At 39.4% G+C, this 12,002-nt stretch overlaps 2 protein-coding genes across 4 annotated transcripts; one reads left to right on the top strand and one right to left on the bottom strand.

The window, feature by feature from the left end:
• The first annotated feature begins 219 nt into the window (after window positions 1-219).
• LOC125223991 (pentatricopeptide repeat-containing protein At2g13420, mitochondrial-like) lies at window positions 220-3,517 on the top strand. 3 transcript variants are annotated; one of them, XR_007176814.1, is made up of 2 exons: window positions 220-2,446; window positions 3,381-3,517. XR_007176814.1 is itself a non-coding variant. In XM_048127316.1 (1 exon), the coding sequence occupies exon 1, from the start codon at window positions 524-526 to the stop codon at window positions 2,165-2,167; it is 1,644 nt and encodes a 547-aa protein (XP_047983273.1). In that variant the 5' UTR covers window positions 220-523; the 3' UTR covers window positions 2,168-2,574. The 3 variants fall into 3 exon arrangements, 1 of the variants encoding a protein (XP_047983273.1); XR_007176815.1 differs by lacking the exon at window positions 3,381-3,517 and adding an exon at window positions 2,852-2,916; XM_048127316.1 differs by lacking the exon at window positions 3,381-3,517 and having other exon boundaries at window positions 220-2,574.
• LOC125223992 (probable pectin methylesterase CGR3) lies at window positions 2,502-5,327 on the bottom strand. The gene is made up of 6 exons (XM_048127317.1): window positions 5,027-5,327; window positions 4,879-4,918; window positions 4,280-4,312; window positions 3,320-3,694; window positions 3,178-3,224; window positions 2,502-2,896 (listed from the first exon to the last, which is right to left on the bottom strand). Exons 1-6 carry the CDS (start codon window positions 5,153-5,155, stop codon window positions 2,744-2,746), a joined length of 777 nt encoding a protein of 258 aa, XP_047983274.1. The 5' UTR covers window positions 5,156-5,327; the 3' UTR covers window positions 2,502-2,743.
• Between the last annotated feature and the right edge of the window lie 6,675 nt (window positions 5,328-12,002).

The raw sequence follows: 12,002 nt of genomic DNA, 5'->3' as shown, positions 1-12,002 counted from the left end.
TAAATTAAAGGCGTAATGAATATTACAATGACCTTTTTGGGACGACTAAAAAAGAATTTTACAACATAAATGGAGTAGTATAAAATCGTTGTTTTACCAATTTGTGGGGCCACGAATAAAATCTCTTTCCAATTTTATCGATTTTGGGCCCAAATATAACAATTAAATAAAAATAAGGCCCATAAAATAATCTCCCTCTCACCTCGCCGGCTGGCCTTTCTCTTCTCTCCCTTCACCGTCAAAACACAGCAAAAAATTTCTCCTCTCATAAATCCGGCCAAGTCTCGCCGCTCTGCGGCCGTCGTATCTCTGAACTGTAGTCGTAACGCCAGTAGTACAACCACTCGCTGCCATCTCACCGTTCAGCTCACACAACCGCCGCCCCTGTCCAATCTCTAACCAGGCTGACCGCCGCCGTAGCCGCCCCAGCTTCTCTCACTGGTTGCGGGAAATGCAATTCCGGTAGATTTAGCAAATACTCCAGCTCTTAATTGCAGTATAATTTGCCTGAAATCGATTGGGCATGATGAATTTCTCAGTTAGGGTTCGCAGCTTGGGGCTTCCTGCCAATGATTTCTTCCTATCCCGCTTTAATTTTGTTAAAACTGCCTCGCAACTCAAATTCGTCCACTCATTTTCCGACTCCGAAGACCACAGCTCTCCACCGTCGCTCAGTGTAGCGAAACCATCTCTCCCGCCGCTTCAACACTCCCCGGAGGCGGACTCTCTCTGCCAAATCTTAATCCGCCACCACAACCCCTTCCACCACATGGAGTCCTCCATCCAGCTCCACGGCATTTCCTTATCCCCGCATTTAGTCCACCAAACCCTACTCCGCTTGAATCAGCATTCCAAAATCGCACTCGCCTTCTTCAAATTCACCCAATCCTACTCCCCATCCCCTTCTCATCTTCTCGACACCGCAGCCTACAACCTTATCATCAACATCTTGTGCAGAGTTCGCCAATTTGATGTCGCGTGGCAGCTGATTATGCAGATGGATAGTGAGAACAGCGCTTCAAAGCCGGATTTCACGACCTTCTTCGTCTTGATCAGGCGGCTTGTATCTGCTGGCCTCACGAGAAGTGCGATTCGTGCGTTTTACGATATGAGTATTTTTATTGGCGATGAGGTTTTCGATTCGCAGTTTAGTTTCTGTTTCTGTTATCTGTTGGATACGCTCTGTAAGTATGGATATGTGAAGGTGGCGGTCGAGGTTTTCAATAAGGAGAAGTATAGAGTTGAAGCTGATGCAAAATTGTACACTGTTTTGATATACGGGTGGTGTAAGGTGGGGAGGATCGATATGGCGGAGAGGTTTCTTGGGGAGATGTTGGAGAGAGGGATTGAGCCGAATGTGGTTACTTACAACGTGTTGTTAAACGGGATTTGCAGGCGTGCGAGCCTGCACCCGGAGGGGAGGTTTGAGAGGGTTATCAGGGAGGCAGAGAGTGTTCTTGGCGAAATGCGTGAGAAGGGGTTGGAGCCTGATGTCACGAGTTACTCAATTTTGTTACACGTGTATAGCAGGGCACATAAGCCGCAGCTGTGTTTGGATAAGCTGGCGATGATGAAGGAGAAGGGGGTTTGCCCGAGTGTGGCTACTTATACCTCTGTTGTGAAGTGTCTTTCGTCTTGTGGGAGGATGGAGGAGGCCGAGGAGTTGTTGGATGAGATGCTACAGCATGGGGTTACTCCCACGGCAGAGACATACAATTGCTTTTTTAAGGAGTATAGAGGTAGGAAGGATGTGGATGGTGCAATGAGGTTGTATAGGAAGATGAAGGAGGGGTCTTTGCATTCTCTCAATATGCATACGTATAATATACTGCTGAGAATGCTTATGGTGTTGGATAAAATGGGACTACTGTGGGAGGTTTGGAATGATCTGTGCTCGAGTGGAATCGGGCCTGACTTGGATGCTTACACGATTTTGGTTCATGGATTGTGCGAAAAGAGGAAATGGAGACGAGCGTGTGAGTTATTCGTGGAGATGATAGAGAAAGGATTTCTTCCACAGAAGTTCACTTTTGAGACACTGTATCGAGGGTTGATTCAAGCTGATATGTTGAGAACTTGGAGGATGTTGAAGAAGAAGCTTGAGGAAGAGTCAATATCATTTGGGGAAGAGTTCAAAGAGTATCACCTCAACCCTTACAAGAGGTGAATTTTGTTGTTTGTGGACTTCAATAGTCAAGCTCTCCTTCATCTCACTATGTCTTCATCAAACAAGATGAAGGCTATGAACAAAGGAAGAAGCATACTCTCACCTCTGACCAGATCAAGTGGCATGTGCTGTAGCCCTATTGGAAGAGGCAATCACTGCGTAAACGTTGATACTGAGTTGAAGGTTTTTGAATGATTGAAATTCTCCAGATGCTTTCTTGGAATACATTTCACTTATTCCCCCCTCATACCCATGATGGATTGTTTACACATTCTTGAGGTGAGATTGCCAACTTTGCCTCTTTTTTTGTAGGTCAGTAGTAATGATAAGCTAGTGGACAAATGTGGTAATATACCACTGTGTAAACTGTAACTGTTCAAATATAAATATGACATTGTTTGTGGAAACCCAATGCCAAAATGAACATAACTTTCTAATTGACTATGTTCTAATTCCCTCTACATACTCCAAAAGCATACTTCTACTGCTATATCAACTAATATGGCTTGAGGGATATTATGGATTTTCTTTATAAATTAAAGGAAGAGACATCAAAAACATACTTCCAGTGCCATATCAGTTATATGGCTTGAGATGAAAAATTTGGCAAAGTGGGATGTGTGACATTCTTTCTGAAGCTTGTTCGAACTTCTTAGCCATATCTTCATTCTCCTCTAAGCTCAGATGATCAAAGTATTCAGCCCACCAGTTCGCGCTCCTCAATTTAACCTGTTGGGAAGGGAGGTTTATAAAATAAGGCAAGTTTAATCATTCTTTTGTTTTATCTCAATGTTGTCTTTGGCAGCAACACATATACATCTCTGGTTTTCCTATTTAAACCAATGATGCTACTTTGACAAAAATGAAAACAAAAGAACTGTCTGCATAGCATTGTGACTGATAGCCAGTGCATCATTCTAGATTATTTTCCTCTTCTTGAACAAGATCCAATATCCATGTTGTGTAAAATGAAAACATAAATATGATAGCATGAGGCAGAGATGAGTTACCGAACGCCCATTTCGGTCAGATTTAGCTTTAACGTTACGTGGGTATCCTACAAATGCACAAGATTAAAGTTTGAGTAACTAGTTCAATGCACAATTGTGCAAAAGAGCAAGTTTAGAGTAGAGTGTGGGATGTTTCTCGTACCAGTGAAAATGATAAGGCCGTCCGACGACATTCTTGCTAATTCAGGAATAGTCCTATTCAGGTACTTTGCAGACAAGTAATCCAATGCATCGGACACAATCACGAGAGAAAACGACTTTGTCCTGTACGGAAGTAAAAACCTTATATCAGCCACTCGGACGATGCCACTTTGCACCATTCTCTTGCACCTCCGATCAGCATCCTCTAAATCATATGGCTCCACGCCCCAAGCATCAGCCTCGTCCTCTCTTAATAATCTGGAAACAGTAGAACAAGTATCTGGACCAACATGGAGAACCTTGTGCAAGCTATCACCATATGCCGCTTTCAGAATTGGGATGGCACGTTGAACTTCTCCGCTGCATGAAACTTCACCTGAATAGAGACTTGGAGTTTTTAGTGAGATGCAGCATATCAATCATCCGTTTTTTTTTTTTCTCTTTGTTCATTGTACAGAGATAACAACTAGTACTAGATAGTTGATATCTTAACGGAAACTAAGACAAAATTAGTACTACTATTTTTTGTTGGTGAAGGTTGATATCTAAAATGCAATCAATTTCAACATCCGGCAAACTAACGAGTGTGGTTTTCTTCTCCTTGAGATTGTCTTTTGATCTTTTGCTAACGTTTCTTGGATGTTTCTGGTACAAAGCTAAATCAGATGTGAGATCTTGGTGTTGTCTTTAATGTTGTTAGTGTTTGGATCCATGCAAAACTGAGACAGATGTTTCCGCCTAGCTCGCAGGTCAAATGAGTTCAACGAGATTTGCACGAGAAAAATCCAAGAAGCTCCGTGTAGCAAAAGATCAAAAGACCTATCTCAAGGAGAAGAAAACCGCACTCATTAAACCAACATGACTGTGGCAATCAGGTAAGTCCATATGATTTCTTGGTTCAAGAGAAGATTTTGAAGAGAAAGTATATATGTTCTTAAAGAGAGCAAGCAAATTTAGTTACCTTGAACCCAACTGAGTTTACTCCCCAAGGAATCTACAACACAATCATTGGTCATCAGTCAAAGCAAAACATAATGCTTTGTTGCTTAAAAGCATAAAGTCGAACAAACAATCAATACAATTGCTAACCACAAGAAAGGTAGGACATTTTACTATTATGAAAACCTGCACAGAATACTGGAAACAAAATGAGGTAACCATTTTGGATTTTGAAGATAACATTGGTTTCTACTTTGATCTCTGTTAAAGTTAACTCAGATAGTTGAACATGATATAGGAACTAAGAGACTGTTTTTAAAAGTTGCAAACATGGATAAATCGCGAACGTAACCCAAGGAAGAGCCCTCGAAAACAGCACGTCTTTAAGGACGTGACATGTCGTTTAAGTGAAACGCAAGACAGTGCGTCTCTCCTCTCATGCCTTTCTTCGTTCATTACGCGTTAGCGAATAAAAGAACTAGTATCATTCTAAACAAGAAGAAGCGGAGCTACAAACTGCAAATTGGTGAGTAAAACTGTTTCATGCTAGCAAATCATTCAGTAGTGAAATCAAGAGCAAAATCACCCAAACATATATCGGAGCAAGGGAAAGCATTAGACCTTGACCAAGACGGAGATAGCCAATGAGAAGGATTGCTCCCTGCAAAGTGAAAATAAAAAATAAAGCATAAACAAAATCACGGCTTCATCGCGGAAACCCTAATCACATCACTATAAAACGAAATCGCGAATTCATATGAAAAAATACCAGAATTAAGGCGGCAAATGATAAGTAGGGAGGAGGGCGCGATCTGAAATGGGCGGGAGATGGAAATGCAGGTGCGCCGCCTTCAGAGGGGCGCCGAGCAGGATTCACCGGCCGTCGCGAGACCATCATCGTTGCGTTCTCCCAAACTTGAGTGATTTTACAGATTTTGACGCATCAACAACATGCACTGTAAAATATTTGAACTAGTGATGGCGGTGAATCGATCATGAAATTAACACAGATCCGTTGTGATTGAAATTTGTGATAATGATTTGTGTTGGTTGATTGGTGAGACTGGAGTGGAGAGAATAGAGATTGAAAGCATAAATTGTTACTCCCTCCGTCCCACATTTGGAGTCACTTATTGTTATGGCTCGGGTTTTAAGAAAGAGTTGAAGTGTGTAATAAATGAAGTGAGATGGTGGAGTGTGTAATAAATGAAGTGAGATGGTAGAGTGTGTAATAAATGAAGTGAGATCATAGAGTTGGTTGAAGGTGGGTCCTTTTTGACTTTTGATTTTTGTTTTGGTTTATTTTAATTTAGATAATGGCATTTTGATGTAATTTTGATGAAGAATGGGGTAAAATTGTATGACCAAATATGGAAAATTCTAAAAATGACTCTTAAAGTGAGACGGACTTTTATGGCAAAAAGTGACTCTTAATCTAGGACGGAGGGAGTATGATCCATCTACCTAAATGAATCGCATTTAACCCTCATCTCATATTTTTTTCCTTTGTTTCAAAAAATATTCCTTCCATATTTGAACTATAAAATCCGATTTCATCCGAAATTTTCAAAATTACACAAAAATATATATAAAATTTCAAAAATCAAACATCAAAAAATTGAAAATCCAATGCTTATAACTCAAATCTAATACTCCTACCAAATATCAGCAGAATGGTTCAACAACACTTATGTTTTATGTATGTGTTAATATTACTACTGTACTATATTTTTATTATTGATTATATTTAGGATTACGTTGGATTTAAAATATCTGATTCAAACATCCAAACTTTTTTTAAAATACGACCCGATTCGAACCAAAAATATTGAACCAAATTCAAATTGTTTTAAATTTCAATTTTATTTACATCAATTTTTTAAATTTCAGATATTTTGCTCACCTAAGAATTAATAGGGGAGCAAGATGTTCGCTTTGAATTTCTTGGATTTCGGAGATCGCGTTCGTATTGGTTTTTTTAAATTTGAAAAAAACTAAAATTTTGTTTTTGTTTTACAGCATATAATAATTTTTTTAAATAAAATACTAATAATATTAATAACCTTATATATATAATTCAAACAGAAAAATAATTTAGATTTATTTTATTTTTTGAATTATCAGTTCGTATTTAGTTATAGAAAATGGTTGTCGGATAATATGGATCAGATCAAAATTATACAGTACTTATTTTAAAATATGAATTTTTTTATTGATACAAATTAAGTAAAAATTCGATCCGAAATTTTAATATCCACACTCCTATATTTATGTTCCAAGATGTGTTTTATACTGGAGATTTAATTTACTAAGATGTACTCCTATATTGTTTTGTTTTAATTGTGTTAGTATTTTCTCTATGTACTGTATTTAAGATTATTATTAAATGTTCCTAATCATTTATAGTGTGTACCGTGAAGCAATTAAATACCTATTATTATATGAAATTAATCACGGCTTTGCATTGGACAATATATGATCTTATTTTCCACTCTTTATCATACTTGAAATGTAATGAAAAATTGCATGATATTTTGGGTGGTTAACTAATCTCATAAAATTGAATTTTTTCTAACTTGAATCAAAATTGGCATGCCAAAATAATCAAATCGATGTCATCTAATGTGGTATGTCAAGACCTCTAACTAGATTAAAATGATCTCGTTTCATCAAAAAATATATAATTCAAATTACATATAAAAAAATTAATCTAATCTATACAATATATAAAAGAGAAGTTTTGGGGGTATTTAGGGAAATATTCGTATTATTATTTAAATAAATACGGCTATTTGTGGTTAGATTAGTGGGTAATTATTTGAAGTTAGTGGAGATTTATTTAAAGTTAATAGGGAGTTAATGGATGATTATTATTCATAGCAATTCGGTCTAAGAGCATCCCCATCCGTGCTCTTAGCTAAGAGCACGGAAGTGGGCCCGAACCCACTTTTACTGCTTGTCCTTAGCTAAGAGCACAACACCCACATCCGTGCTCTTAGCTAAGGACAAGCTCAAGGGTCCCACTATTCTATTATTCAATTTAAATAAAAATATTTCCACAATAATAAAATGCATTAAAATATCCGAAATACTATTACAAATTACAAAATAATTAAAAATTACATAATTAAAATCCTAAAAATTAAAAATTACACAAATAAAATCCTAAAAATTAAAAATTACACTACTCGTTGCCGAATTTCGCCCAAATGTGATTGATTAGATCTTTTTGTAGCTCAGTGTGGGCTCTTGTATCGCGCATTGTGTGTCTTCTTTCCATCCTCTCGTTCACCGTCGTATGCACACCCCGGCGTGGGGGAGACCTCGCGGTTGAGCTTTCGGCTTCATCCTCGTCGTAAAAGTTACCCGCCATCGGTCCTTCGTCGGCTATAATCATGTTGTGCAAGATAATACACGTGTACATGATGTCGGCGATATTCTTAACGTACCAAAGCCGAGAAGGGGACTTCACAATGTTGAATCGGCCTTGAAGGACACCAAAAGCTCTTTCGACGTCTTTCCGAGCAGACTCTTGACGCTGCGCAAAAAGAATCCGTCTTTGCTCTTGTGGATTGCTGAACGACTTCACGAAAGTCGACCACCTTGGGTAGATACCATCGGCGAGATAGTAACCCATGTGGTATGCATTTCCATTGACGGTGAAGTCGATCGCCGGTGCTACACCATTCAAAACATCATCGAAGAGTGGTGAAGAATATAGCACATTCAAGTCGTTGTTGGATCCAGCAACACCGAAATATGCATGCCAAATCCATAGGCGGTAGTCTGGCAACCGCTTCAAGGATAAGCATTGGGCCGCCACCTTTGTGGCCGCTTAAGTGTTGCCCCCTCCAAGCAGTCGGGCAATTCTTCCACTTTCAATGCATGCAGTCAATGCTGCCTAGCATACCGGGAAAACCGTGGATTGTTTCGTGAAGACGAAGCAACCGTTGACAATCGTCGGTGGTGGATGCCCGAAGGAATTCCTCGCCGAAAGCAGAACGAACGCCATCGCAAAAATTCTTGAGGCATAGGATTCCAGTTGACTCACCGACATGCAAATACTCGTCGAAGAGGTCAGCCGTTTGCCCAGTAGCAAGTTGTCGGATGGCACAAGTACACTTTTGCAACGCCGTGAGACTTTGCCGACCGGTTGCGTCTGCACCTTCTTGAAAATATTCAACGCGGGTGGACAATGTGTTGACAATACGCATAAACAACCGTTTTGACATGCGAAAACGGCGCCGAAAGTAATCTTCTGGACAATACGCATAAACAACCGTTTTGACATGCGAAAACGGCGCCGAAAGTAATCTTCTGGATACCGCGGCTGGTCGGAAAAATAGTCGGCAACGAGCCTTTCATGGGCTCCCTCTCGATCACGAGGGATATAGCGACGTTTTGCTCTAGTTGGTTGAGGAGGAGGGGCGGGGGTATTGGCGGCGACATAGGCTTCATAGGCGGCACGATATTGTTCATAATATTCTTATTCTTCGCGCTCCGCTTCCGCAATGAGATTGGTGAAATCAATTTTTGAATTTTTGAGAGAGAGTTTGGGTGAGAGAGGAAGATGTAGATGATTAGTATGAAAAAGTATGAATGAGAGATAATTTGATGTGAAAAGTGGATGATGAATGTGTGTATTTATAGATGATTTTGGGATTAAAAAAACAAAAATCACAAAAATCCAAAAAAGCGTCTATAAACGGCTCTATTTTTTTGGGAATCCAAAAATATTTTTTTTTATTTTTTGGTATTATTTTGAATTATTTATGCATTTTTTTTAAAAAAAAATCGAATTTGCCAACGTCAATGCCGTTGGCCAATCAGAGCGTGCCACGTATGGCTGCTCAGCGTCACGGACGTGCTCTTAGCTAAGAGCAGCACCGTGCCGCTGGCACGGACGGACGGCAAAATGCAACCGCTGCGGATGCTCTAAGCAAGCTTTATGAATTTGCCCCCTTTTGATCTTTCTGGTTATTTGAAGTTAGTGGAGAGTTATTTAAAGTTAATAGAGAGTTAATGGGTGATTATCATCCATAATAGGGCTGACAATTTTTGACACGACACGAACTGACACGAAATTAATGGGTTTGGGTCAGAGTTTATTGGGTTTGTGTCCTTATCGGGTCGACCTGTTAAGGACGCGAAAAATTCGTGTCGTGTTCGTGTCGAGTTCGTGTTATCCGTTAACAATACGTGTTCGTGTCGTGTTCGTGTTATCCATTAACATATAATATTTTAATATTATTAATTCTTATTATTTTCATTTTTCAATACTTAACTTTCCAATACGTGTTGTTATCGTGTCGTGTTGACCCGAATTGGTTCATGTCGTTAATGGGTTCGTATCGTGTTCGTGTCTGAGGGTAGCAGGTCGTGTTCGTGTTCGGGGTTTTCTTAACAGGTCGTGTTCGTGTCGTGATCGTGTCGACATGATAACGACCCGACACGCACGATTTGCCACCCCTAATCCATAGTAATTCGGTCTAAGCAAGCTTTATGCATTTGCCCCCTTTTGATCTTTCTGGATATACCAGTCTTACAAATCTTAACTATTAAGAATGCAATTTTATTTGTCCATGCCGATTGCCACTCTTCGTGCGTTTAAAAGGAGAGTTTTGGGGGTATTTAGGGAAATATTCATATTATTATTTAAATAAATACGGTTACTTGTGGTTAGATTAGTGGGTAATTATTTGAAGTTAGTGGAGAGTTATTTAGAGTTAATAGGGAGTTAATGGGTGATTATTATCCATAGTAATTCGGTCTAAGCAAGCTTTATGCATTCGCCTCCTTTTGATCTTTCTGGTTATTTGAAGTTAGTGGAGAGTTATTTAAAGTTAATAGAGAGTTAATGGGTGATTATCATCCATAGTAATTCGGTCTAAGCAAGCTTTATGCATTTGCCCCCTTTTGATCTTTCTGGATATATCGGTCTTACAAATCTTAACTATTTAAGGATGCAATTTTATTTGTCCATGTCGATTGCCACTCGTCGTGTATTTTTAGGTTACTATATTCTGCATTTTGTTAATTTGACAGAGGATGATACAAGCATAGCATCAGAAGTTAAACTATTTTGAAGGCATTTCATTCTCACATATACAACTCAGAATGACATTTCTCATTTGAGTTTTTCATTTTATAACTTCTTTCTATTTTTTCAGTTACCATCTTAGGCTCGAAATAAATATCAGACTATAAGGGCCCGTTTGGTAGCCCACACTAATATTAACATGATCTCAATGATAGTGGGCATTCCTAAATTGGCTAATAGACTTTTACATTGTTTGGTTCAACCCAAATTGGCTGATTGGGCTTTTATGGGTTGTTTGGTTGAGGCAGTGAGTGTAGGAAACAAAATTCATATGGACTAAACTACCCTCTCCATCGTAAGCAAGCACATTTGCAGCGCTGAACCAAAATTTGGTGCCAAAATTAGGCGGTAAATTGTGATTAACTCCCGCCAAATTTGGGTTGTTTGGTTGAGGCAGGGAGGACACATCCCTGAATGGCACACACTCTGACAGTTATACAGCTTGCAAGGCAATGTGTTGCCACAATTATGTGTACAAGTAGGAATCAGATCCAAACAACTTTTTTGTTCCTCATTTAAGCTAGTCTTACCACAGCAGCATGCTTTAATCTTTCCTGACAGCATCTCACATTCCCCGCATGGACCTGGATGACGGACTTATTGGCAAACATGGTTTCCACAATTCAATTTATTCTCACAAGATAAGTTGCATGAGAATAAACCATCTTGGTCATTGATTTCTCCCTTGACAGCCATATCTCCACAAAGAAGAACCTCAACCCTTTTCCTACATAAACAAGAAGCATTAACAAGGGCCTGGCAAGGATCGCATATATAGCCCTACATGACAGACGCTTTCGCAGCGATGCCGACCATAGTCAAGAAGCTTTTCACATCTCTTCCCACAAGTGAGAACAGACTTTTGATCGAAGCATCTTGTGGTGATAACTTGCTTCCCACAAGGGCACCTACGAAGAGGAGCAAAGGCCTTACATGGAGGGCAAGGCCCAGGGATGGCACTGTAGTACACAAACATGAGGACATATATCCTCATCACTCATGCCACTACCAGGAAGCTCCCTTTTGAGTGGTTTACTGCAAGGCTCTCCACAAGAATATGGAGTCAAATATAAATTTGAAGTTGGATCTGGTCTCTTGCCACAAAAGCAGATGTATCGAATCTCCTTAGTCGACATAAGTTGCATTGATTGGCATCCAGGACAATGCCAATTAGTACCCTGATTTTTCTCAGCCAACAAATCAACAGAAGTTGTAGCTCTTGCCCATTTCTTTATGCAATTCAGGTGAAAAAATGAATAGTAGCTTAAGCATGACCATAAGGGTGCAGACCTTCGAACCATGTCATAACATATAATGCTCTCAACAGATCCCTTGGAAAGCTTATCCTAGATTTCCTGCACAAGTTGTGGTATATGTTAACCCCCTTCATCATCCTACCATTGTCGTCTCTGAAATGCTTCCTCTCCACCTTCTCTTTTCTCCCTCCGGCTATTTTGCTCCAAGCTCATGTTCTGATCAAGAGATGCCAGACTATTATCCACCCAAGCTCGGATAACTACAAAGCGAAATCACATAGAAAAATTAGAAATAACTACAAATTTTCAAACTTTCCTCAAAGAACATAAGCAACGAACTATGCCAAAATAACATTTTTCTAATCTAATCGCCAACACTAAGCAATCCA

The sequence above is a fragment of the Salvia hispanica genome, chromosome 4, assembly GCF_023119035.1.
Source record: "Salvia hispanica cultivar TCC Black 2014 chromosome 4, UniMelb_Shisp_WGS_1.0, whole genome shotgun sequence".
NCBI classification, from domain to species: Eukaryota; Viridiplantae; Streptophyta; class Magnoliopsida; order Lamiales; family Lamiaceae; genus Salvia; species Salvia hispanica.
This window is presented reverse-complemented; position numbering and strand designations above follow the sequence as displayed.

What these genes read in the sequence shown, in the direction of transcription:
- LOC125223991 (XM_048127316.1), top strand. Translation starts at nt 524, where the DNA reads ATGATGAATTTCTCAGTTAGGGTTCGCAGCTTGGGGCTTCCTGCCAAT.
- LOC125223992 (XM_048127317.1), bottom strand. Translation starts at nt 5,155, where the DNA reads ATGATGGTCTCGCGACGGCCGGTGAATCCTGCTCGGCGCCCCTCTGAA. An exon ending in CGGCCTTATCATTTTCACTG is followed by an intron (nt 3,225 to 3,319) that starts GTACGAGAAACA and finishes GTGCATTTGTAG; the next exon opens with GATACCCACGTAACGTTAAA. An exon ending in CTGACCGAAATGGGCGTTCG is followed by an intron (nt 2,897 to 3,177) that starts GTAACTCATCTC and finishes CCTTCCCAACAG; the next exon opens with GTTAAATTGAGGAGCGCGAA.